A 26,904-nucleotide genomic window follows, 5' to 3' on the forward strand; every position below is an offset into this window, starting at 1 on the left:
CCCCCCACTTCTGTCCCCCCACTTCTGTCCCCCCACTTCTGTCCCCCCACTTCTGTCCCCCCACTTCTGTCCCCCCACTTCTGTCCCCCCACTTCTGTCCCCCCACTTCTGTCCCCCCACTTCTGTCCCCCCACTTCTGTCCCCCCACTTCTGTCCCCCCACTTCTGTCCCCCCACCTTAAACCAGCTTATATTTCACCCCTCTCCTATTTTTACTTAGTTCTGTTGAAGGGTCATGAGGACTCGAAACGTCAACTTTGTTCTTCTCCGCCGATGCTGCCAGACCTGCTGAGTTTTTCCAGGTAATTCTGTTTTTGTTTTGGATTTCCAGCATCCGCAGTTTTTTGTTTTTATCTATTACATTTCTATCTTTCCCCAGTTCTGAGGAAGGTTCATCAGAACCTGAAACATTAACTCTCGTTCTCTCCACAGATGCTGCCTGACCTGCTGAGTATTTCCAACATTTTCTGTTTTTATTACTGAGTTGGAAATAGGCGGTCTTGGTGATGATGTGGATATGTGGCTGGAAGCTCATCTTGGGGTGAAATATTTCACCTTGATTGTGAACTGTCTGGTTGCCAGGGAGAGGGATGGAATCGTTGGCTCGGGATTGAGTTTGGAGCGGGGGCTGAAGACAATGGCTTCAGTCTTCCCAACATTTAAATGGAGGAAGGTTCTGTTCATCCAGTACTGGATGTCAGACAAGTCAGGATGGTGTGTGACTTGGAGGGTAACTTGGAGGTGATGGTGTTCACATACACCTGCTACCCTGGTCCTTCCAGGTCAGGGGTGAGGATCCTTTTTCTTATCACAGGCCATTCACACATAGACAAAATCAGTTGCAGGCCACACGCACATAAAAATTAACATTGTGGCTGGAGCTTTAGCACGTAGAACTGCATTGTCAACTTGTCTTCTGCTGATTTGAGCTCTTCCCACGGAACATCAGCCACAGTCAAACATAATGTTTCTCAGCTTTCCTGGCGTCATCCTTTTGTCTAAATTGGACAGCAAGTTTCCCAACCCAGAAGTCTAACACTGTCTAAAGTTCATCCGGCACTTCATTGTTTTCCTGTAGCATCGTGGTCAGTTACAGAGACAAACGAGCAGCCATGCTGTCATGATGAGTTTGTACAGATCTCACTGGAAAAAGGGGGATCGGAAAGTGGGTGGGGATGGAGGAGAGGGTTCATGATCTAAAGTTGTTGAACTCAATGTTAAGTCTGGAAGGCTGTAAAGTGCCGAGTTGGAAGATGAGGTGCTGTTCCTCCAGTTTGCGTTGAGCTTCACTGGAACATTGCAGCAGGCCAAGGACGGACATGTGGGCATGAGAGCAGGGTGGAGTGTTAAAATGGCAAGTGACAGGGAGGTCTGGGTCATACTTGTGGACAGACTGAAGGTGTTCTGCAAAGTGGTCACCCAGTCTGCGTTTTGTCTCATCAATGTAGAGGAAACCGCATTGGGAGCAGCGAATGCAGTAGACTAAATTGAGGGAAGTGCAAGTGAAATGCTGCTTCACTTGAAAGGAGTGTTTGGGCCTTTGGATGGTAAGGAGGGGGGAAGTAAAGGGTCAGGTGTTGCACCTTCTGTGGTTGCATGGGAAGCTGCCATGAGAGGAGGTTGAGGTGTCGGGGGTGATGGAGGAGTGAACCAGGGTGTCACGATGGTAGCAAGAGGAGAGAATGTTGTGAATTTCTATCCTGTACTAACAGGGATGGATTTTGGAAACTCCTTTTACAGGGAGTTTAAGGGGAGGATTTTCACACAGCAAACTCAAACCAAGAGAAATGTTTGACTCTTTGCAATTTCTATCCTGGATTGACACAGATGGATTGTTCTTTAAACTCCTTTTTACACGATATTAAATGGGAAGGATTTGCAGATGGGAAACTCAAACCAAACATCACAGAGTCACTCGGTTCATCAGGACCTGGATATTATCGGCCTCTGAGTGTAAGCATTGAGTTCCAGGTCATTACCACTCGTGTAAAATTTTCTCCTCACATGCCTCCTGTAGATCTCGCCCCAAATCTTAAATCTGTGTCCTGTGATCCTTATACAATCAGATACTGTGAACAGCTCTTCTTTAACTACGTTATGTAAGCCAATCATAAACTTGTTTACCTCTATCTAATCTTCCTACTTTGCTCCAAGGAGAACAACACCAGTTTCTCGAAACTAACCTTACAATTAAAATCCCTCATCCCTCAACCCATTCTGGTAAATCTCCTCTGCCCCCTCTCAAGGACCCTCACATCCTTCATAATATGTGGTGATCACTGGTTTGCACAGACCCAGATGTTCAGTGTTTGTGTCTGTGACATTATCACACATCGACAATTACACGGTGACATCATCACACATCGACAATTACACGGTGACATCACCCCGTTCCCTGGGTATTTCGTCAACTGGGAGATTTTTCTCTGACTCCAGTGCTTCTGATATCTTTCCAGCTGCAGACTCCAGCAGGAGAGTTTAAAATTGCAAACTCTGAATTTGTGGAGCAAACTAACAGAGTTAGTGGGTGTGTGAGGAGCAATGGAGCCAGCGGAGTGGGCAGAGAGGCTTCATAAATACACAGTGCAGGCCACAGACCCCAAATAACAAGGTAATGACCCTGTGTTTGCAGAGACCAGGCTGCAAAAGTCTGGATTTCTCCTTTCACCAGGCCCGGGGTAACTGAAATTATTTCAGAGCTGAATGTTTTTGACCATTCATTTACAACCGAGACCTCTAGTTCTATGCTCTGTTACCTCTGAGAGGTTCCATGTTTCTGAGGCTGGTGTGGCTCCTTTACTGTGGACCTGAATCCATGTCCATCTATTGCTCTATTTCACCTCTGCCCTCCCTGATCACCTCTCTGCCATTGTCTAACTTCCTCTGTCTAAATAATGGGTGTATTTTAGCTCTGTTTAGGATTTTACTGTTACTTTTGTTGACCATGTCTAAATGAGCTTTCCACTGCTGCCCATGTGCTGCTGTCTCACCAGCTTTATCTTCCCACAGTATCCTTCATAGTCAGGAATTGTTTGTAGTTCAATTCTCTTTCACTTCTGAGCTTATATTGGCCATCACATTCTGCACCATTTTTATTCCCCCCCTAATTCATTCAGGATGGCCTGAAACATTATATCTTTTTAATTCATTCACGGGATGTGGACTTCTCTGTCTGAGCCAGTATTTATTGCCCATCCCTAATTGCCCTTGAGAAGGTGGTGGTGAGGTTCCTTCTTGAACCGCTGCAGTCCATGTGGTGTAGGTACACCCACAGTGCTGTTGGGAAGGGAGTTCCAGGATTTTGACCCAGTGACAGTGAAGAAAGGCGATATAGTGAATTCCTGCGGTGCATCTTGTAGATGGTACACACTGCTGCGACTGTGCGTCGATGGTGGAGGGAGTGAATGTTTGTGGATGTGGTGCCAATCAAGCGGTCTGCTTTGTCCTGGACGGTGTCAACCTTCTTGAGTATTGTGGGAACTGCATTCATCCAGGCAAGTGGGGAGTATTCCATCACACTCCTCACTTATGCCTTGTAGATGGTGGACAGGCTTTGGGGAATCAGGAGGTGGGTTACCCACTGCACCATTCCTAGCATCTGACCTGATCTTGTAGCCACAGTACTTATGTGGCTAGTCCAGTTCAGTTTCTGGTCAATGGTAACCCCCAGGATATTGATGGTGGGCGATTCAGTGATGGTAAGGGCATTGAACATTAAGAGGTGATGGTTGGATTTTCTCTTGTTGAAGATGGTCATTGCCTGATACTTGTTGTATCAGGGAATGTTACTTGCCCAAGCCTGGATATTGTCCAAGTCTTGCTGCACTTGGATATGGACTGCTTCAGTATCTGAGGAGTCGCGAATGGCTATGAACTTTGTGCAATCATCAGCAAACATCCCCACTTCTGACCTTATGATGGAAGGAAGGTCATTGATGAAGCAGCTGAAGATGGTTGGGCCGAGGTCACTACCCTGAGGAACTCCTGCGTTGATGTCTTGGACTTGAGATGACTGACCTCCAACAACCACAGCCATCTTCCTTTGTGCTTGGTATGACTCCAACCAGTGGAGATTTTCCCCCCTGATTCCAATTGACTCCAGCTTTGCTCAGGCTCCTTGATCCCACACTCTGTCAAATCCAGCCTTGATGTCAAGGGCAGTCACTCTCACCTCACCTCTGGAGTTCTGCTCTTTTGTCCACATTTAAATCAAGGCTGTAATGAGGCCAGGAGCTGAGTGGCCCTGGCGGAACCCAAACTGGGCATCAGTGAGCAGGTTATTGCTAAGCAAGTGCCGCTTGATAGCACTGTTGATGAACCCTTCCATTACTCTACTGATGATCAAGTGGAGACTGATGGGGCGATAATTGGCCAGGTTGGATTTGTCCTGCTTTTTGTGTGCATGACATACCTGGGCAATTTTCCACTTGCTAGATAGATACCAGTGTTGTAGCTGTACAGGAACCCTTGGCGAGGGGTGCGGCAAGTTCTGGAGCACAAGTCTTCAATACTATAGCCGGAACATTGTCAGCGCCTATAGCCTTTGCAGTAATCAGTGCCTTCAGCCGTTTTCCTGATGTCATGTGGGGTGAATCGAATTGGCTGAAGACTGGCATCTGTGATGCTGGGGACCTTGGAAGGAGGCTGAGATGGATCATCCATTTGGTATTTCTGGCTGAAGATTGTAGCAAATGCTTCACCTTACCTTTTGCACTGATGTGCTGGGCTCCTTCATCATTGAGGATGGGGATATTTGTGGAGCCTCCTCCAAAGAGTTGTTTAATTGTCCACCACCATTCACAACTGGATGTGGCAGGACTGTCGAGCTTAGACCTGATCCATTGGCTGTGGGATCGCTTTTCTCTGTCTATCACTTGCTGCCTATGCTGTTTGGCACACAAGTGGTCCTGTGTTATGGCTTCACCAGGTTGACATATCATTGTTAGGTATGCCTGTTGCTGCTCCTGGCATGTCCTCCTGCACTCTTCAGTGAACCAGCGTTGATCCTCTGGCTTGATGGTAATGGTAGAGTGGGGGATATGCTGGGCTATGAGGTTACAGGTTGTATTTGAGTATAATTCTGCTGCTGAAGGCCCACAGCTCCTCACAGATGGCCAGTCTTGAGTTGCTGGATCTGTTTGAAACCTATCCAATTTAGCAGGGTGGTAATGCCACACAATACGATGGAGGGTATCCTCAATGTGGAGGCAGGACTTTGTCTCTACAATGACTGTGTGGTGGTTACTCCTACCAATACTGTCATGGACAGATGCATCTGCGGCAGGCAGGTTGGTGAGGATGAAGTTAAGTATGTTTTCCCCCCTTGTTGGTTCCCTTACTGCCTGCTGCAGACCCAGTCTAGCAGCTATATTATTTAGGATTCGGCCAGCTTGGTCAATAATGGTGCTACCGAGCCACTCTTGGTGATGGACATTGAAGTCCCCCACCCAGAGTACATTCTGTGCCCTTGCCACCCTCAGTGCTCCTTCCAAGTGGTGTACAAGTGGATGAGCACTGATTCATCAGCTGAGGGAGGGAGGTATGTGGTAATCGGCAGGAGGTTTCCTTGCCCATGTTTTACCTGATGCCACGAGGCTTTGTGGGGTCCAGAGTCGATGTCGAGGACTCCCAGGGCAACTCCCCCCCACCCCGCAACTGCACACCACTGTGCTGCCACCTCTGCTGGGTCTGTCCTGCCGGTGGGACAGGACATACCCTGGGATGGTGATGGTGGTGTCTGGGACATTATCAGTAAGGTATGATTCTGTGAGGATGACCATATCAGGCTGTTGCTTGACTAATCTGTGAGACAGATCCCAGCAAATATTGCCAATCCCCAGTTGCCTGTGGAGAAGATGATGTTTGACCTTCTTGAACCGCTGCAGTCCGTGTGGTGAAGGTGCTCCCACAATGCTGTTAGGTAAGGAGTTACAGGTTATTTACCCGGCGATGATGAAGGAACAGTGATATATCTTCAAATCAACAACAACAATTTGTCTTACATGGAAAGTGCTAGAGAAACACAATGTTCCAAGGCATTTCACAGAAATGTTGCAAAGCAACATTTGCCACTGAGTCACATAAGGAGATATGAGGTCAAGTAACCAAAAGCTTGGTCAAAGAGGTCGGTTTTAAGGGGTATCTTAAAGGAGGAAAGAGAGGTGGAGAGGTTTAAGGAGGAAATTCCAGAGCTTGTGGCCTAGGCAAATGAAAGAACGGTCACCAATGGTAGAACGATTAAAATCAGGAATGCTCAAGAGGCCGGAATTAGAGGAGCTGAGATACCTCAGACGGTTGTGAGGCTGGATTACAGAGATAGGGAGGGTGAGACCCTGGAGGGATTTGAAAATACGGATGAGAAATTAAAAATTTTGCTTCTTATCCCAGAGCCTTTGTAGGTCAGTGAGCACAGGGGTGATGGGTGAACAAGACTTGGTGCGAGTAAGCACACGGGCAGCAGAGTTTTGGATGACCTCAAGATTACAGGGAGGCTGAATGTGGGAGGCCGGCCGGGAGTGTGTTAGGATAGTTAAGTCTAGAGGTAACAAAGGAATGGATGAGAGTTTCAGCAGCAGATGAGCTGAGACTGGGCTGGAGTCGGGCGATGTTACTGAGGTGGAAATAGGCGGTCTTGGTGATGATGTGGATATGTGGTTGGGAGCTCATCTTGGGGTGAAATATTTCACCATGGTTGTGAACAGTCTGGTTCAGCCTCAGACAGTTGTCAGGGAGAGGGATGGAGTCGGTGACTGGGGAGTGGAGTTTGTAGTGGGGACTGAAGACAATGGCTTCAGTCTGCCCAATATTTAAATGGAGGAAATTTCTGTTCATCCAGTACCGGATATCAGACAAGTCAGGAGGGTGTGTGACTTGGAGGTGATGGTGTTCACATACACCTGTTACCCTGGGCCTTCCAGGTGGTGGAGGTTGAGGATTTGGGAGGTTTTGTCAAAGTTCTGGTTTAGTTGTCGGTTTATAAACACCCTCTCCTCACCCCCTGCCTCTACCACCGCCCCTTCCTTCTCTACCTCTACCATTCCCCTTCTCTCCCTGTCTCTCCTATTCCCTTCTCTCTGCCACTCCCACTTCCCTTGTCTCTCTTCCTCTCTCTATCACATAGAATTCTCTGTGGGTTGCAGATGCTCCATCACTGAATATATTTCAGGCTGAGATGGGGAGATTTTTGGTCTCTCAGGGAGTCGAGGGATATGGGGAGCGGGCGGGAAAGGAGTTGAAGCCCAAGATCAGCCACGATCGTGTTGAATGGTGGAGTCGGCTTGACAGTGTGTTAGGTCTTCTCTTGTTCCAATTTCATATGTTCTTATAGGGGCCAGAGACTTGTGTGGGCCCGACGAGGTGGCAGGTTCCCTTCCCTGAAGGACATTAGTGAACCAGTTGGGTTTTTATGACAATCCACTTTTTCCTCGTGCCGGCCCCACAAATTCCCAGATTCATTCAGCTCAATTTCACAACCTGCCTTTGTGTTTTTGTGGGTTCTCTCTCATTCCTTTTTACTGTTTTAAATCAACAGGTTATTGGAAGGATTTTGAACATGGAAGGAAAAAGCACCGTTCACAGTGGGGAGAAACCGTACACGTGTTCTGTGTGTGGACAAGGCTTCAGCCGATCATCTGACCTGTCAAAACATAAATGCAGGGACAACAGGGAGAAACCATGGAAATGTGGGGATTGTGGGAAGGGATTCAGATCCCCATCTGACCTGGAAACTCATCGGCGCAGTCACACTGGGGAGAGGCCGTTCACCTGCTCCGAGTGTGGGAAGGGATTCATAAGTTCATCCCACCTGCAGAGACACCAGCGAATTCACACTCGGGAGAAACCATTCATCTGCCCTGAGTGTGGGAAAGGATTTACTCAGTTATCCCACCTGCAGACACACCAGAGAATTCATAATGGGGAGAGACTGTTCATCTGCTCCGAGTGTGGGAAGCGATTCACTGATGCATCCAACCTGTTGACACACCAGCGAGTTCACACTAATGAGAGACCTTTTCAATGCCCAGACTGCGGGAAGTGCTATAAAAGTTCTGGGGAACTGATGTTCCATCAACGTGTTCACACTGACGAGAGACCGTTCAGGTGCTCTCACTGTGGAACTGGGTTCAGGCGATCATCGAAACTCACTCTACACCAGCGAATTCACACTGGGGAGAGGCCGTTCACCTGCTCCGTGTGTGGGAAGGGATTCACTCAGTCATCCAACCTGCGCACACACCAGCGAGTTCACACTGGGGAGAGGCCATTCACCTGCTCTGTGTGTGGGAAGAGATTCACTCAGTCATCTAACCTGTTGACACACCAGAGAATTCACACTGGGGAGAGACCGTTCACCTGCTCAATGTGTGGGAAGGAATTCTCTACTTCACCCTATCTGCTGAGACACCAGCGAGTTCACAAGTAATGACAGTGATTGGATTTTGCTGTTAATCATATCCAGGACTGAACCATGTTCATTGGAGTCTGTTTCTGCTGATGTTAATAAACTTGTTACAACTCACTGGGGATAGTGCACTATAATATCAAACCCCACTGCTCTCTGAGCCAAGACAAATGTGAAAAGTTTTATTAGACCACCAGATTGCCCCAATTCTACCTAACTGTTTAATTTAGGTTAATAGATTACAAGCACCAGGTTTGTAAACTTAACAAGTAAATAATTGTTTATTAAACAAATCGTCTTTAACCAGTAACAAAAGAAACATGAACTGCTAACTTTTAACTCTATAACAAGCTCTACCCCTTCTTACACCACTATACACAAACACACATGCAAACACACACATGCAAACTCACACACAAGCAAGTAAGACACACAAAACATGGATTTTAAGAGTGAGATAAAACAATTCAATTACACCAATCCAGACTGCAGGATTAGATGGATTGACTTTGATTGCTTTCTTCCAAATTCCTTGCAGGTTGTTGTGGTTGACATGAGGTGGTCTCCCAGCACTTGCAGTCTGTAGTTCTCTGGTTGAAACTTGCTTTTAATGTTTCTACTGGTGATTTCTCTGTTACGACCAAGCAGTTGATAAAGCTGAGTTTATTTAAAAATCCCAGAGGGAGACTTTAATCAAATGTCATAACCTATAATTTTAAATATTATGTTTGAGGTGCAACTCTAAATTCAGGAATCAGACCACCAGCTCTCGAGAGGTTTTATATTAAGCTAAAGGAAACATTTTATTAATTTACACAAGTTAAATATATGCACATGGCTACAAATTACTGGGATCATAACTTTTAAATTCCCAAACTATTCTCCATGAAGGCAACAGCAACCCATAGACTTAACCAGACACCAGGCAAAGCATTTTCACCTTACAAATTCCAAATGAGGTTCGTTTCACTTTGGTTCCTGTGGAGACAGTTGGAGGCTTACAGCTGCTTTTCTTACATTGCCTCTGTCCTACACACACAACACGGCTGTCTTGTTATACCTAGCACAGCTCATTCAATGTAAATTCTCATTGTATCACCAACCTCTTTGAACTCCACCTCTCTAACAATAAAACCCCTTTCATAGTACCAATTTTATTAGTAATGTAAATATATTGCTTGGTCTCTGGGAGCTAGGTGTCAGAATTCACCCCACTTTTTAAATGGTCCATTCAAAAAATGGAAATGCACTCTATCTCTCTTACATCGCACAACTGGTACACATCAAAGCACCCAGACTAGCTGGCTTTTGTCCAATTAAGACGCCCACAGACTAAACCTCTATTTTAAAAGAAAAATATTTTCCAATAATATATACATTAATTGCTTCATGACATTCCCCTCTTTTCCTCTTGACAGGGGCTTCTCAAAGAAAGCAGAATCTAGTGGTGTGAGGAATAGCCAGCTGGCTACAATGGCAGGATTACTGGAGTCTTACAAAACACAGGACAGAGAGATTTCAGGTCTTTCCTCTTCAGGCTAGGAGCTTATCTACTGCACAATCGCCACACAGAACCTGGCCACTTGGTCAGGAGCCAATCAAAACGCTAGGCAGTTCCCTAGGCCTCCTTTCCAGTACCATTTTGTCCAACCAGGCACACTGTTCCAAGAGATAGCAACATTGTATATTCCACATCCTGTTCCAGGGAACCTCTTTCAACTGCAGCCATGGTAGTTTTTAAAGCCACAGTCCAAGAAAATTGGAAAAAAATGCTTTTACAACAGTCTAACAGAAATAAAAAGATATGTTCCTCACAAACTTCAGCCCAGTTATACATGTTAACATTCTGGACAAAAGTCAAATAAATCAGTTTTCTGTTAAATACAGTGTATTGAATCTTTTTAACACCTCTAACACAAGTTAGTTCATTTTGAAGGGCTCTTCTTTCCTGTCTCCTCCAACAATAAGTGTGAGGAGCTCATGGAGCTTCTTTGTCACTAAGATTGAAACAATCTGATCAGCTGCCTCTGCTGCTTCCCTCCTCCCAGTGCTCATCTCCCATGTCCGAGCCCTGAACCCACATCTTTCTTTAGTTTCTCTCCCATCTTCCCTCATGCCCCTCCCCCCCAGTGCTCATCTTGTCCATGAGACCCACCTCCTGCCCCATTGACCCTATATCCACTGAACTGCTGATATCCCAACTTCCCCATGTTCACTGATATTGTTCACAGTTTTGGCTCTTCAGATACTGTCCCTCTCTCCTTCAAACCATCAACCCCTTCGTCAAGAAACAAACCCTTGACACCACTATCCATGAAAACTACTGCCCCAAGTCCAATTTCCCTTTCCTCTCCAAACTCTTTGGACATGTTCACACCTCCAAAATCTGTGCCCATCTTTCCCAGAACTCCCTGTTTGAATCCCTCCAATCAGGTTTCTGCCCCTGCCACAGTACTGAAACAGCTCTGATCAAAGCCACCAATGACATCCTATGTGACAGTGACAAAGGGAAACTATCATTTCTTGACATGTCTGCAGCCTTTGACAGGGTTGACCACACCATTCTGCTCCAACACCTCTCCACTGTCGTCCAGCTGGGTGGGGCTGCTCTCTCCTGGTTCCATTCTTCTCTGTCTAATCATAGCCAGAGAATCACTTGTAATGTCTTCCCTTCCCACTCCCACAGTTACCCCTAGTGTCCCCGAAGGATCCAGCCCTGGCTTCATCTTATTTCTCATCAACATGTTCCCCACAACGACATCATCTGAAAACACAGTGTCAGTTATCACATGTTCACTGACAGTGCCCAGCTCTACCTCACCACCACCTCTCCACTTTTGTTAAATTATGAGACTGTTTGTCTGATATCCAGTGGTGAATGTGCAGAAATTTCCTTCAATTCAATATAGCGAAGACTGAACCCATTGTTTTAATTCCCGAGCTACCAACTCCATTCCTCTCCCTGGCAACTGTCTGAGACTAAACCAGACTTTTTGGATGCTTGATGCCAGGTTTGACCCCCATATATGTTCTGACTCAGGTGTCTGTGTCCTGGTGATTTTCCAGTCACACTGATGATGTGAATCTTTCCCCACAGACAAACATTTCTCCTTCCATAATCAGAGCCTGATCATATCTGATTTCAATGATTCCATAAGATCTTGTCGAGATTTTTGGTTTGAGTTTCCCATCTGAAAATCCTCTCCATCCAATCCCCTGTAAACAGAGTTGACAAAAGCCAACACTGTCAGTACAGGATAGAAATTCAGAACAGACAATTCTAGTTTCTATGGAATATTCTTTCTTCTTTCATTCCCCCAAATCTATAAATCCCTGGCCCATACACTCCTCCCCTTCTCTGCTCATTGTTCCAGATTCAGTGCCCGGTCTCAAACTAATTATTTTCCCCTCTACAGATTCTCTCCCTGTCCTTAAAGTGGTGGCTCACGCTGTGGGTCAATCCCATTCCTTCACTCTAATTCTACCAAACAATTCAGCTCAAAACAACAAATCATCCTTAATTACTTGATTCGTCATTTGGATGTTTGAAAAGAATCACCTTTTCCCAACAGAAAGTCCAGTGATTAATTCAGAGCTTCCTTCTCCCCAGGTCTGTTCCAACAAGCTGTGTCTATCCGAGTTACATTGATACAGACTCACTCACTCAGTATGTGATCAGATCTCACTGAACTATGACACAAGCTGTGTCTATCTGAGTTACATTGATACAGACTCAATAAGTGATCAGGTCTGACTGAATTACATCAAAAAATGCAACAACTTATATTTATATCGAGCTTCTAATGTAATACATTGTCCCAAGAAGTTTCACAGGGGCATAAGGACATATTAGGTCAGATGACCAACTGTTTGGTCAAAGAGGTCGGTTCGAACGAGTGTCTGAAAGGGGGAAAGTGAATTAGAAAGGTGGAGAGGTTTAGGAAGGAAATACCAGAGCTTAGGGTCCAGGCAGCTGAAGGCACGGCCACAAATGGTGGAGTGATTAAAATCGGGGATGAAGGACATCCAGTAATGGTGCTCGATGTATGTGGGCCCCATAGCCCAGGCTCAAAGCCCAAATCTGAACTTTGGGTCATAGTTTGACTGTCCCGGGTCTCAGAGAAAAACAATTCCCCAAATAAACATCTTGAAGGGTCTTTGTTTATTGATACCATAAAAAGTTTGGACCAGTTGAGTTCTCTTGTGTACTCGATGGAGATTGACTTTAACAGAGTTAAAATCCTCTGGATTTCAGTGTCAGAACAAGAACATGTTTTAGCAAAAATAAAAATATAAAAATACTGAAATACTGAACAGAACAAACCTGGGGAAATACACAGCAGGTCAATCACCATTGGAAAGTGATAAGTTAATGGTCACTGTTTCAGGTGGGACTCCTTCAGAATGAACACTTCCCACCACCAGCACCAACCCCCCTCCCCCATCCCCCTCCCTGTGAACTGAACATTCCTTCACCCACTCATCCACCCATTGCCCATCCACCCAATGGCTCCCAGCCTGGATTGACATTCAGCATGAACCCAGTGAGAGGGTGAGCTGGCCCACGGGATGTCAGAATGGACAAGAGCTGGAACTGGTCCCAATCAATACATTTTCTGTGTCATTGTTAAAAACAGGAAACTTAATATTTTGTCAAACCCCCATGTGCACACCCTTGGTGAATGACAATTTCTCACCCAGTCCTTTCCTCTGGCTTCAACATGGTGCATCCTGTGTGGGTTCAGCAGAGGTAGAGACAGGCTGCTCAGGAGATGGGACACAGTGTCAGGAGATGGAGTAGTGTGTTGGGAGATGGGGGCAGAGTGTTGGGAGATAGTGGCAGAATGTCAGGAGATGGGGCAGTGTGTCGGGAGATGGGGGCAGAGTGTCGGGAGATGGGGGCAGAATGTCGGTAGATGGGGGCAGAATGTCGGGAGATGGGACAGTGTGTCGGGAGATGGGGCAGAATGTCGGGAGATGGGGCAGAGTGTCGAGAGATGGGGGCAGAGTGTCGGGAGATGGGGCAGAATGTCGGGAGATGGGGGCAGAGTGTCGGGAGATGGGGGCAGAGTATGGGGGCAGCTTTTTGGGAAACTGGACTTGTATACTTCACTCGTTCATCTTCATAATTCACAATACTATTCCAGATGTTCATGAGCTGCCTTACTTTCTTTCCCATTAATTCCATTTGCTGATCTATCAGTAATGGACTTGCTGCCATCTCGAACAAAACTGTTTTCACCACTAAGGCTCCGCTGGTATTTAATAGTCTCCATGACATCATCGCACTGGGACTGGATGACATCATCGCACTGGGACTGGATGACATCATAAGAGTCCATTGTTTCTTAATGACCCACATCAATAACAAGAGGAAATATTAATAAACCTGAGCACATTATCTAGGCTGACACTCCAGGGTGACATTGAGGGACTGCTGCACAGTCAGAGACAGCATCCTTCACATGGAACTTGTAGAGGCTCTGGTCACAATCTTCCAATCCTCCTTATATAGTAGTGGTGTCAAAGGACTGACAGATTGTAAATGTTACACCCCTGTTCAAAAACACAGCAATTCCAGGACAATCAGCTTCACATCAGTGGTGGGGAAAGGTTGGAGCCAATAATCCAGGACAAAATCAATTGGCATTTGGAAAAGTATGTTATTTCCAGCATTTTCTGTTTTTAATACTGATATTTCCCTGGATCCCAAAGCTCTCTGGGAGGTGTGGGGAGTTGGGACTTATCCATGAGAGTAACCAAAGGTCTGAGAACTGAAAGAATCTAGAGTTAGAAAGGACAAAAGTTCCAAAATTGGAGCAGTTGGGAACAGGACATCAATCAGTCTCCTCTTATCCTGGAGAAATCAAGGACTCAACATTCTGAGAGTTTGAAACAAAACTGATTTATTTAACAGACATCAAGATATTAAACTTCAGCCCAGTTATAGGGATTATGAACATCAATAGAAACAAATCACAACTATCAGAATGAACATGGTTCAGTTCTGGATGTGATTAACAGCAGCAATAACAGCTGAATCCAACCGCTGCAGACACTTGTGAACTCGCTGGTGTCTGAGCAGGTGGGGTGACCAAGTGAATCCCTTCCTACATCCGGAGAAGGTGAACAGCATCTTCCCAGTGTGAACTCGCTGGTGTCTCAACAGGTTAGATAAATGAGTGAATCCCTTTCCACACTCGGAGCAGGTGAACGCTCTCTCTCCAATGTGAATTCACTGGTGTACAGAGGTGGAATGAAGGCTGAATCTCTTTACACAGGAAGTACAGCTGAACGGCCTCTCCTTGTGTGAATTCGCTGGTGTTTCAGCAGGCTGGATAACTGAGTGAATCCCTTCTCACACTCGGAGCAGGTGAACGGTCTCTCCCCAGTGTGAACTCGCTGGTGTGTCAGTAGGTTTGATGAGTGAGTGAATTTCTTCCCACACTCGGAGCAGGTGAATGGCCTCTCTCCAGTGTGAACTCGCTGGTGTGTCAGTAGGTTGGATGACTGAGTGAATTTCTTCCCACACTCGGAGCAGGAGAATGGTGTCTCTTCAGTGTGAATTCGCTGGTGTGTCAGCAGGGTGGATGACTGAGTGAATCCCTTCCCGCACTTGGAGCAGGTGAAAGGCCTCTCCCCAGTGTGAACTCGCTGGTGCACTTTGAGGTTGAATGAAGTCCTGAATCTCTTTCCACAGGAAGTACAACTGAATGGCCTCTCCTCAGTGTGAATTCGCTGGTGCTTTAGCAGGTCAGAGGAGCCAGTGAATCCTTTCCCACATACCGTGCAGGTGAATGGTCTCTCTCCAGTGTGAACTTGCTGGTGTGTCAGCAGGGTGGATAACTGAGAGAATCCCTTCCCACACTGGGAGCAGGTGAATGGTCTTTCCCCAGTGTGAACTCGCTGGTGTGTCAGCAGGTTTGATGACTGAGTGAATCCCTTCCCACACTCAGAGCAGGAGAATGGTCTCTCTCCAGTGTGAATTCGCTGGTGCATCAACAGGTTGGATGATTGAGTGAATCCCTTCCCACACTCAGAACAGGTGAATGGTCCGTCTCCAGTGTGAACTTGCTGGTGTGTCAGCAGGTGGGAAAACCGCTTGAATCCTTTCCCACACTTGGAGCAGGTGAATGGTCTCTCTCCGGTGTGAACTCGTTGGTGTGTCAGCAGGGAGGATAACTGAGTGAATCCCTTTCCACACTCGGAGCAGGTGAATGGCCTCTCCCCAGTGTGACTGCGTCGATGGATTTCCAGTTTGGATGGACAATTGAATCCTTTCTCACAGTCCTTACATTTCCACGGTTTCTCCATGGTCCAGGTGTCCCTGTGTCTCTCCAGGTTTGATGATCAGTTGAAGCCTCGTCCACACAGAGAACACATGTACAGTTTCTCCCCACTGTGAATGGAGTGATATTATTTCAGGCTTTATAACTGGTTAAAGCTCTTTCCACAGTCAGTTCACTGGAACACTCTCATTCGGGTGTGTGGGTCTCGGTGCTTTTCCAGTCACACCGATGTTTGAAATCTTTTCCCACAGACAGAACAGACAAATGTTTCTCCTTTCACAGTCAAAGATGATAATATTCAGGTCCTGATGAATTGAGTGACTCTGTAAGATCTTGATGTGATGTTTGGTTTGAGTTTCCTGTCTGCGAATCCTCTCCTTTAATTCTCTGTAAAAGAAGTTTACAAAAGCCATCATTGTAAGAACAGGATAGAAATTCAGAGCAGACAATCCTAGTTTCTGTGGAACATTTTTTCCTCTCTTGTTCCCCAAAAGCAGCAAATCCCCATCCCACACACTCTCCCTCTGAAATCCAAACAGAGTTTTGGACAATTCTTTCTGTATCTTTTTAACAAATTTCTACAACTGGAGGTGACAATATGTCTGATCATTCACTTCAGTGATTACTCGTGACAAAACATTAATCTGAAACCCCCTGACTGACCATACAGCATACAGAACCTTGTGTCCAAAACTTACTCTGTGGAGATTTAACGAGCGATCGTGTAGGTGGTTTCTCCAAACCTCCCTGGGTTTCCTTCCTTCTCTCCCTCTCTAATTGAGTTAAACCTGGGATCAGTCTTATGGCCCATTCTGGTTCCTGCTTCTCTTCCTGATGATTAATTAACTCCAATTAAACACTGAGAAGACTGAAGACACAGTTTTTGGTCCCTGCTCCAATCTCGATTTCCCAGATCCCTCTCCCTGGGAACAGTCTGAGACTAAACCAGTCTGTTCACAACCTCAGTGTTACATTTGATCTCGAAATGAGTTGCTGACCTCATGTCTGTGCCATCACTAAGATCGCCTGTTTCCACCTCCGTAATATCACCTGACCTCACCCCTGTCTCAGCTGCTGCTGAAACCCTTATCACTGCCATTTTTACCTCCAGACTCGAGCATTCCAACACACTCCTGGCTGGTCGCCTACATTCTACCCTCTGTAACCTTGAAGACATCCATATTTTTGCTGTCTTCACTCACAGCTAGGCCCGTTCCCTGACCTTCCTTGGCTCCCGTTCAAGCAGCAACTTTATTTTAAAATTCTCATCCTTGTTTTCAAATCCCCCTCTCTCCCTATCTCTGCAATCTCCTGCAGACCCACAACCCTCTGAGATATCTGCACTGCTCTAATTCTAGCATTCCCTATTTTAATTGCTCCACCATTAGTGTCCGTGCCTTCAGTTCCCTCGACCCCAAGCTCTGAAATTCTCTCCCTCTGTCTACCACACTTTCCCCCTTTAAGAGAATTGAGTATTAATAAAAAAAGACATTCTGTCAAAACATTTTATCTTGTACTCATCAGGATAGAGGGAAGAATACCAAATTTCAAAAATTATTAGTCAGGCTCGTAATGTGTCTCACTTACACTTGCTAGAAGCTACGTATGTTCATCCACAGGGACCTGTCCTCTGCAGGCAGAAGGAACAAGTCCAGGCACGGGGTCTTTTGTGGAATTAAACAGAAGCACAGGGGATGACAGCTCCTTGCTGTGTTCTCCATGGCAACAACCAATCAGAGCTGATGGGCCAAACAATCTGCACCCTTTTCTAGTGCAGTAGAAATTGTTGTTCCCTTTGAAATTTGGGATTCTTGCATGTGTCCTGGTGAGTGCAAGTCGAAAAGCTTTGACAGCTTGTCTCTTTTTTCGGTAATAATCAAATTCCGTACAAACAAGCGAGTATTTAACTATTTTTGGTCACCTGCCCTAATATCTCCTCTTGTGTCTGGGTGTCACACTTTGTTTTATAATTTTCCTGTGAAGCTCACTGGGATGATTTATGATGTTAATAGAAGTTGTTGTTGTTTCTGACTGTTACCCTGATCTCCTGTTTTACATCAACCCATTGATCTCACACCAAACTCTATCTCTGATTTATTGCTCCTCCTGCGGGTCTGCAGCCTCTGTAAAGATGGCGGCCACGCATGCTCCCTGTTGGACATTGCACCCACAAAGATGGCGACAGCACATGCGCTCTGCTGTTCCTTGCCCCCTATAAAGATGGTGATCGCACATGCGCTCTGCTGCTCCTTGCCCCCTATAAATATGGCAGCCCTTAACTCGTGCCTACTTCCGGACAAATGGCCTGAGCTGTCGGTGAACCGAAGGTTCCTTATTGAGGGTATAGGGCAGAGACCTTGAATTCATAAAGCCTCCCAACTTCCCCGCCAGCCCTATCTATGCTCACGGGTTTTTTTTTTCAGCTCTCAGTCCGCACTCGGTCTTTGTAAATCCCGCATTTCAAATCTGCTCGCTCGAGCTCTCAAGTCTGACTTCACGCTCTGCGCATGCTCCAGCTCACAATGATTGACGGCAGCTTCAGACCAATGGAAAGAGGGGGCGTGCCTAGCGGCTGGTCCTCCGACCAATCGGAGTGAATGGGGGCCTGGCCGGTCTTGCATTGAAGCATGCGCAGTACCATTGCGGAACTCGGATGAAGGCGGTTGGGTGAAAGTCCAGCGGGTAAGAAAGGGCCGAGTGCAGGAGAGGAATGGAGCCGGAGGGTGGACTGGGAGGGTTCACAAACACCCGGTGTAGGACTCCAAACCCGGATTACAAACTCCCGGAGCCCAGTTTACACCGAGTGTTTGGAAACTCTTTTTACAGGGGGTTAGAAGGGGAGGATTTACACACAGCAAACTCCAACCCAGAGAAATGTTTGTCTCACCTCAATTTCTATCCTGGACTGACAGGGAATTTTTTAATAATCTCCTTTTTACAGGATTTCCAATGGGAGGGTTTTGCAGACAGTGAAACTCAAACCAAACTTCACATCAAGATCTGACAGAGTCACTCGAGTCATCAGGATCTAAATGACTTTGACTTTGAAAAAGGTTTATCTGTTCTGTTTGTGGGAAAAGCACTGAGATTTTCAAAATCCTGGTTAGACTGCACTGTAATAAAAATTAAAAGTGCTGGAAGTACTCAGCAGGCCTGGCAGCATCTGTGGAGAGAAACAGAGTTAACGTTTCAGGTCAACATGACCTTTCATCAGAACAGGAATACTGTGTTCAGTTCTGGGCAGCACCTTAGGAAGGATTAATTATATTGGCCTTAGTGGGAAAGCAGTGCAGATGTACCTGAATAACACTTGGATTCCAAGGGTTAAATTATGAGGAGAGGTCAAACAAATGCGTCAGAGTCATTGCGGCACAGAAAGAGGCCATTCAGCCCATTGAGTCCATGCCAGCTCTCTGTAGAGCAATCCAGTCTGTCTCATTGCCCCGCTGTGTCTTCAACTCCCTGCATATTTATTTCTCTTAAATACTGGTCCAATTTAATTTTAAAGCATTGATCATGTCTGCTTCCAGCCTCCTCGTAGGCAGTGAGTTCTGGGTTATTACCACTTGTTGTGTAAAATGTTCCTCCCTGCATTTGCCCCGTATCTATTGCCCATAACCTTCAATATGTGTCCCCCTAATCCTTGTACCATCACCAAATGGAAACAACATTTTCTTTGTCCACCTTATCTGAACCTGTCACAATCTTGTTCACCTCTAACAAATCTCCCCTCAACTCTGTAACTCCAAGAAGAACAACTTCAGCTTCTCCAATCTCACTTTGTAACTGAATTCCCTTTTGCCTGGAACCATTCTGGTAAATCTCCTCCGCATCCTCTCAAGGACCCTCACCCCTTTCCTAAAGTGTGGAGACCAGAACTGGATGCAATACTCCTGTTGTGACCTAACCAGAGCTTTATGACGGGTCAGCTTATTTTCCCTGCGTTTATACACATTAAATCTGCTTATGAAACCCACGATCTCATATATTTTGCGAACTGCTCTCTCAATATGTCCTTTCTCCTTCAAATGTGTATGCACATCAACCCCCAGTTCCTACACACTCTTTAGGACTGTACCATTGAGTACCCTATTCATTCTGCCAATATTCATCATCTCACTGTGAGATTTGTATTGCCTGGAATTTAGAAGATTGAGGAGGATTTTCTCGAAGTTTTCATGATATAAATTGGACATGGTGTGGTAGATAGAGGGGAACAATTTCCATTGGCTGGGGAATCCAGGACTGAGGAACATAGTCTAAAACTTAGAGCCAGACCTTTCAGGAGTGAGATTAGGAAAATCATCTTCAGGTAAAGTTGGGAGAAGTTTGGAATTCTCTTCCTGAATTAGCAGTTCATGCTTGATCAATGTTCAGTTTCAATCTGGCAATGATAGATCCTTCCTAACACAAGCTATAAATCAAGGGACAGGAGACAAAGGGTCACAGATCAGCCATGATCTGATTGCATGGTGGGACAGATCGAGGGGTTAAATGGCCAACTTCTAGAATCATTGAAACTTAAGAGCACAGAAGGAGGCCATTCAACCCTTTGTGCTTGTGCTGTCTCTTTGAAAGAGCTGTCGTGTTTAGTCCCATACGCCCACTTTCTGTTTGTAACCCTGTAAGTTCCTCAATCTCAAATCCCTGTCAGTTCCTCAATCTCAAATCCCTGTCAACTGCCTTTTAAAATCCCTGATAGAATCAGGTTCCAGCACATTTTCAGGTGGAGTGTTCCAGATCCTGACAACTCTCTGTTGATGCAGAAACTGCTGAACTCGAAGGTTGTAAAGAGCCTAATCGAAAGATGAGCTGCTGTTCCTCGAGCCCCCATTGAGCTTCATTGAAACATTGCAGGAGGCCGAGGACAGAGAGGTCAGAGTGGGAGTGGGGCGGAGAATTAAAATGACAAGTGACCGGAAGCTCAGGGTCAAGCTCACAGACTGAACGGAGGTTGTTCCACAAAGTGATCACCCAATCTGTGTTTGGTCTTGCCAGTGTAGAGCAGACCACATCATGAGCAATGAATACAGTAACTAAATTGGAAGAAGTACAAATAAATCACTGTTTGGTTTCATCTTGCTCAACCTTGAGAACAGCCTGAAGAAAGATACTTTACTTGAAGAATAAAGGTTAAAATATAATTACATTGTCTATCTCAGGTGTAATCCAAGAACAACACCTTGTATTTACAGGAAGGGTTGTGGGGCTGGAGGAGGTTACAGAGATACTGAGGATCCAATAGACACTGAGTATCTCACCGGTGTCAAATTCATTTTCCATGGTGGCTCTAATCCAATATCCTGACACTGGGTGAGGGCCACATTCAGCAGAATTTATAAAAATGGAACTAGATACAAATAAACTATATCAGTATTTACTGACACCTCGGTTTTATTTATTGTTCCTGCTGCTCCCGGTACCCGGCATCTCTTAGCTTGAACCATCACATCGACACTCGGGGCAAATGACTGGGCTGAGGCCTGTCTCAGATAAAAACACGAGGACCACTTGTCACCACAGCATCACAGAAATTATAGCACAGAGGCGGCCGTTCAGCCCATCATGTCTGTACTGGCTGAAAATGAGCAATCCAGTCTAATCCCGCTTCCCAGCTCTTGGTCCGTAATCCTGTAGGTTACAGAACATCCAGTGTATATCCCAGTACTTTTTAAATCTGTGTATTTCTGCCTCTACCACCCTTTCAGTCAGTGAGTTCCAAGACCCACCACCCTCTGGGTAAAAGCATTATTGAACTCCCTCTAATCCTTCCACTAATTACTTTAAATCTCTATCCTCTTGGTTCTGACCTCTGTAAATGAAATAGGTCCTTCCTATCTGGGACCCTCATAATTTTTACACTTCAATTAAATCTCCCCTCTTCCTCCCCTGTTCCAAAGAAAACAACCCCTGCCTCTCCAATCTTTCCTCAGAGTTAAAATTCTCCAGTCCTGGCAACATCCAGGTAAATCTCTTCTGTGCCCGCTCCAGTGTGATCACATCCTTCCTATAGTGTGCTGACTACAACTGGACTCAGTACTCTAGCTGTGCTCTAACTAGTGTTTTTTTATAGCTCTAGAATAATTGCGCTCTCACCTTCCATTAACTTCAATGTGATGGAAACTGACAGCTGGAATCTGTCAGCATTTGAAACATATTTACAAATGATTCGAGGGTTTCTTACAGTTGGGATCTTTCTCTGTTCTGTCCATTCGAGGTGTTAGATAACAGACTTTATCCTGGGAATGTCCAGCTCGAGTTTTGGGCCATGATATGTTTCCTTGTTCATCTTGTTGACTCTAAATGGTGAATCTTGTGAACTCAGGCACCAGATAATCAAGCTCACAACAGATTGTCTCATGCTGACTTTATTAACAGCACCGCAGTAATACAGACAGCGTATAGTTCCCCGATCCAGAGAACAGGGATAATGTTGGGGTAGACTCCTCGTTGTTCGAGTGCCCAAACTGTAAATGATTTAATCATTTCCTGTGGGTCCTCTCCTGACTGAAGAGTTCAGTGTGGGATCGACATGGATATCCACAGAACTGACCGGTCATATTGTTGGTGGTGCTTGGGTTAACTTCTGCAGCTGCGCCACCTCTGACCTTCCTGTGGGCACGTCGAATGTTGAGTTTGGTGTAGATGGTCCTCGAAACACGCTGAACCAAATTTCAGTGCTTGCCTCCAAATATAAACTCATAGAGCGCAGGAGAAGGCCATTCGGCCCATTGTGTCCACGCTGCTCACAATGTTCTGACTACACTAATCCCATTATCCAGCGCTTGGCCCATAGCCCTGGAGGCTAAGGCAATGCAAGTGAATATTTAAATACTTCTTAAATATTACAAGAGTTTCTGACTCAACCACCCAAATCATTTACACCCTTTCAGGCAGTGAGTTCTAGACTCCCACCACCCTCTGGGTGAAAAAACAATTCTCCTGAACTCCCCTCTTAGCCTTCTACCTCTTACCTTAAATCTATGCCCCCCGGTTATTGACCCCTCTACTAATGGAAAAAGTGCCTTCCTAACCACCCAACTATGCCCCTCATAATCTTATACGCCACTATCAGGTCCCCTTCGCTGCTCTAGGGAAAACAACCCCAGCCTATCCAATATTTCCTCATAGCTCAGACCCTCCAGCCCGGGCAGTATCCTGGTAAATCTCCTCTGTGCCCTGTCCAGTGCACTCACATCCTTCCTATAATGTAGTGACCAGAACTTGGCCGGCCGACTGCAGTGTTTTCCGAGGAGAGGCAGTCTGCAATGCAGAAGTTTGCAAGGCTCTTTTTTAGGGTGTCCTTGTATCGGTTGTACTGACCACCTTGATGTTGTTTGCCCTGAGACAGTTCCCCATAGAAGATCAGCTTGGGAATTCTGTAATTGTCCATGTGGGAAACATGGCCTGGCCATCGGAGCTGAATTGTCTGGAGGGTGGTCTCCAAGCTGTTGAACCCAGCGTGTTGGAGAACCTCATTGTTTGTGATTTTTGTCCTGCCATCTAATTCTCAGGATGGACCTTGGGTGTCTTTGCTGGAAGTGTTCCAGAGCTTTGATGTGGTTCCAAGAGCAGACCCAGGATTCTGCTCCATACAGCAGGGTGGTCAGGACAATGGCCTGGTAAAGTTTGATTTTAGTTTTCAGTTTAATGCCATGCTGCTTCCAGACAGATAATACCATGGATTTAGACTAGATTGCACAGGAGGTTACGGGATATACAGCAGAGAACCAGGCCATTCAGCCCAATCAGTCCATGCTGGTGTTTACGCTCCACTCGAGCCTCCTCCCATTTTTTCTCAGCTAAATCTACCAATGTAATCATCTATTCCCTTCTTTCTCATAGAGCTATCCATTTTCCCCTGAAATGCACCTATTTTATTCACTTCCTGATGCAAATTCTATGCAATTCACCCCTGTCCCGAGAGGATGGATCTTTGGCCCAGTGGGCTAGTGGAGGGAGGGAAGCAGCAGAGGCAGCTGATCGGATTGTCTCAATCTTAGTGACAAAGAAGCTCCATGAGCTCCTCACACTTGTTGTTGGAGGTGAGGATGGAGGTGACAGGGGAGAGGCAGAGTCCTTCAAAAGGAACTAACTTGTGTTAAAGGTACTAAAAAGACTCAATACACTGTAATTAACACACAGCACTTCAAAAATACAAATGGCCCCCTATAACTGGGCTGGGGTTTATGAAGATCAACAGAAACCGACCCCAATGAACATAGTTCAGTCCTGGATGTGATTATCAGCAAATCCCAATCACTGTCGTTACTTGTGAACGTGTTGGTGCCTCAGTAGGTTAGATGATCGAGTGAATCCCTTCCCACACTCCGTACAGAATTCTCTGGTGTACCGTAAGGTCAGATGACCATCTGAACCCAGTCTCACAGTGAGAGCACCTGAACGGTCTCTCATCAGTGTGAACACGTTGATGGGACATCAGGTTCCCGGAACTTTTAAAGCACGTCCTGCAGTCTGGGCATTTAAAAGTTTTCTCTCCAGTGTGAACCCGCTGGTGTTTCAGCAGGATGGATGGATCAATGAATCCCTTACCACACTCAGAGCAGGTGAATGGCCTCTCCCCAGGGTGAATTCGCTGTTGTCTCAGCAGGATGGATAACTGAGTGAATCTCTTCCCACATTCTGAGCAGGTGAAGGGTCTTTCCCCAGTGTGAGTTTGTTGGTGTCTCAGCAGGTTAGATACACTAATGAATCCCTTCCCACACTCAGAGCAGTTGGATGGCCTCTCCCCAGCGTGAATTCGCTGGTGTGTCAGGAGGTGGTGTAACTGAGTGAATTCCTTCCCACACTCGGAGCAGGTGAACGGTCTCTCCCCAGTGTGACTGCGTCGGTGAGTTTCCAGGTCAGATGGGTAAGTGAATCCCTTCCCACAGTCCCAACATTTCCACGGTTTCTCATCGCTATGCCTGTATTTATGTTCTGACAGGCCAGATGATTGGCTGAAGCCTCGTCCACACACAGAACACGTGTACGGTTTCTCCCCACTGTCAACGGTGCTTTTTCCTTCCATGTTCATAAACCAAAGATATTCAGTTTATGATAAATTGGGCGGCTCCGTCAGATCCTGATGTGATGTTTGGTTTCAGTTTCCTGACTGTAAATCCTCCCCTTCTGATACCCTGTGAAATTGATTTAAAACAGAAAAAAGGGAGTGAGAGAGAACCCACAAAAACACAAAGGCAGGTTGTGAAATTGAGCTGAATGAATCTGGGAATTTGTGGAGCCGGCATGAGGAAAAAGTGACCATGAAAACTGCTGGATTGTCATAAAAACCCAACTGGTTCACTAATGTCCTTCAGGGAACCTGCCACCTGGTCTGGATCGACACTGGCCTCTATGGAAAGAGAGAGTGAGAGAGAGAGAGAGATAAAGAGGTAGGTAGCGCAGGAGGCAAAGGAGATGGATTGTTTATATCTATAACATAAGCAGAACTTTGACAGAATCTTCCAATCCCTCTACGTCCACCCCCAGAAGGACCAGGGTAGCAGGTGTTTGTGAGCATCATCGCCTCCAAGTTCCCCTCCAAGTCACACACCGTCCTGACCTGTCTGTCGCACTCCCGGTCGGCCTCCCGCTTTCAACCTCCCTGTAACCTTGAGGTCATCCAAAACTCTGCTGCCTGTGTGCTTACTCGCACCAAGTCTTGTTCACCTATCACCCCTGTGCTCACCGACCTACAAACGATCTAGGATAAGAAGCACCTACATTTTAAAATTCTCATCCGCTTTTTGAAATTCTATGTTGGTCTTGCCCCTCCCTATCACTGTAATCCAGCCTCACAACCCTCTGAGATGTTTGTGCTCCTTTCGTTCAGACCTGCTGAGCATTTTGTCAGTTTCCATGGCCCCAAGCTCTGAAATTTTCTCCCTAAACCTCTCTTCCTCTCTACTTCATTTTTCTCCTTTAAGACACTGCTTAAAACCTGCCTCTTTGACCAAACGTTTGGTCACCTGCCCTAATATCTCCTTACTTGGCTGTGTCAAACCTTGCTTTTAACATTTCTGTGAAATGCTTGGAACATTGTCTTACATTAAAGATGCCATATAAATACAAATTGTTGTTGTTGATCTGGACATATATCACTGTTCCTTTATCATCACCGGGTGAATAACCTGTAACTCCTTACCTAAAAGCATTGTGGGAGCACCTTCACCACATGGACTGCAGTGGTTCAAGAAGGTCAAACATCATCTTCTCCACAGGCAACTGGGGATCACAATAGATGTTGGTATCTGTGGAGAGAGACAGAGTTAACATTTCAAGGTGTGCAGAATGATTTTTCTAAATTCACGTTGGCATCACTGGCTAGGCCAGCATTCAGAGGGCAGTTAAAAGTCAACCACTGCTGTGGTCTGGAGTCACGTGTGGGCAAGACTAAGGACAGCAGATTTCCTTCCCTAAAGGGCATTAGTGAACAAGGTGGGTTTTTACGACAATCATCATTGGACTTTTAATTCTAGATTTTTGTGATGGAATTGAAATTCCACCATCTGCCATGACGGGATTTGAACCAGGGTCCCCAGGATATTGCCCTGGATTACTCGTCCAGTGACAATACCATTACACCATCGCCTCCTCTCTGGGAGTAAAAATGGTGCAGAATTTGATGGTCAATATAAGCTCAGAAGTGGAATAGAAATGGACTAGAGGTCAGGAAAAGCAATTCCTGACAATGAAAGATACTGTGGGAAGTTAAAGCTGGGAAGCCAGCAGCACATGGTCGGGGGATGGACAGTGGTGGAAACTTCATTTAGACACAATCGACAGAAGTAACAGTAAAATACTAAACATAACTCAAATACATCCATTATTAGAGACAGGGGAAGTTAAAAAATGGCAGAGAGGTGATCAAGGAGGGCAGAGGTGAAACAGACCAATGGATGAATATGGATTCAGATCCACAGTAAAGGAGCCAAATCAGCCCCAGAGCCATGGAACATCTCACAGATACAGAGCGTGGAACTAAAAGCTCTAAATTGTAGGTGGATGGTGAAAAATAGTCAACTCTGAAACAGTTTCAGTTTTCAACTTTAAACTCTCCTGCTGGAGCCTGCAGCTGGAAAGATATCAGAAGCACTGGAGTCAGAGAAAAATCTCCCAGTTGAGGAAATACCCGGGGAGCGGGGTGATGTCACAGTGTAATTGTCGATGTGTGATGATGTCACCGTGTAATTGTCGATATGTGATGATGTCA

General features: G+C 45.9%; 3 protein-coding genes across 8 annotated transcripts in view; 1 reads left to right on the forward strand and 2 right to left on the reverse strand.

Moving 5' to 3' along the window:
* Positions 1-10,279, forward strand: part of LOC144697486 (uncharacterized) — a 352,987-nt gene extending 342,708 nt beyond the window's left edge. For 3 of the 5 annotated variants that reach the window (XM_078569475.1, XM_078569476.1, XM_078569477.1), the window contains one exon: positions 7,531-10,273. In XM_078569475.1, the coding sequence (XP_078425601.1) occupies positions 7,531-8,421 (891 nt within the window). In that variant the 3' untranslated portion in view covers positions 8,422-10,273. Of the gene's footprint in view, positions 1-1,826; positions 1,953-7,530 lie in introns of all 5 variants that reach the window. The other 2 variants (XM_078569474.1, XM_078569472.1) reach the window with 2 other exon arrangements.
* LOC144697482 (uncharacterized) overlaps positions 1-17,811 on the reverse strand; it is a 45,064-nt gene extending 27,253 nt beyond the window's left edge. Inside the window, exons 1-2 of one of the 2 annotated variants that reach the window (XM_078569468.1) lie at positions 17,277-17,811; positions 14,286-16,076 (exon numbers count right to left, since the gene is read on the reverse strand). In XM_078569468.1, the coding sequence (XP_078425594.1) occupies positions 14,674-15,714 (1,041 nt within the window). In that variant the 5' untranslated portion in view covers positions 15,715-16,076; positions 17,277-17,811 and the 3' untranslated portion in view covers positions 14,286-14,673. Of the gene's footprint in view, positions 1-14,285; positions 16,077-17,276 lie in introns of those variants that run through there. The other variant, XM_078569467.1, reaches the window with a different exon arrangement.
* Positions 17,812-22,048: 4,237 nt separating this feature from the next.
* On the reverse strand, positions 22,049-26,017 carry LOC144697516 (uncharacterized). The gene is made up of 2 exons (XM_078569540.1): positions 25,837-26,017; positions 22,049-24,829 (listed from the first exon to the last, which is right to left on the reverse strand). Exon 2 carries the CDS (start codon positions 24,724-24,726, stop codon positions 23,989-23,991), a length of 738 nt encoding a protein of 245 aa, XP_078425666.1. The 5' UTR covers positions 24,727-24,829; positions 25,837-26,017; the 3' UTR covers positions 22,049-23,988.
* Positions 26,018-26,904: the final 887 nt, after the last annotated feature.

This window comes from Cetorhinus maximus, chromosome 23 (genome assembly GCF_964194155.1).
Source record: "Cetorhinus maximus chromosome 23, sCetMax3.hap1.1, whole genome shotgun sequence".
Classification (NCBI taxonomy): domain Eukaryota; kingdom Metazoa; phylum Chordata; class Chondrichthyes; order Lamniformes; family Cetorhinidae; genus Cetorhinus; species Cetorhinus maximus.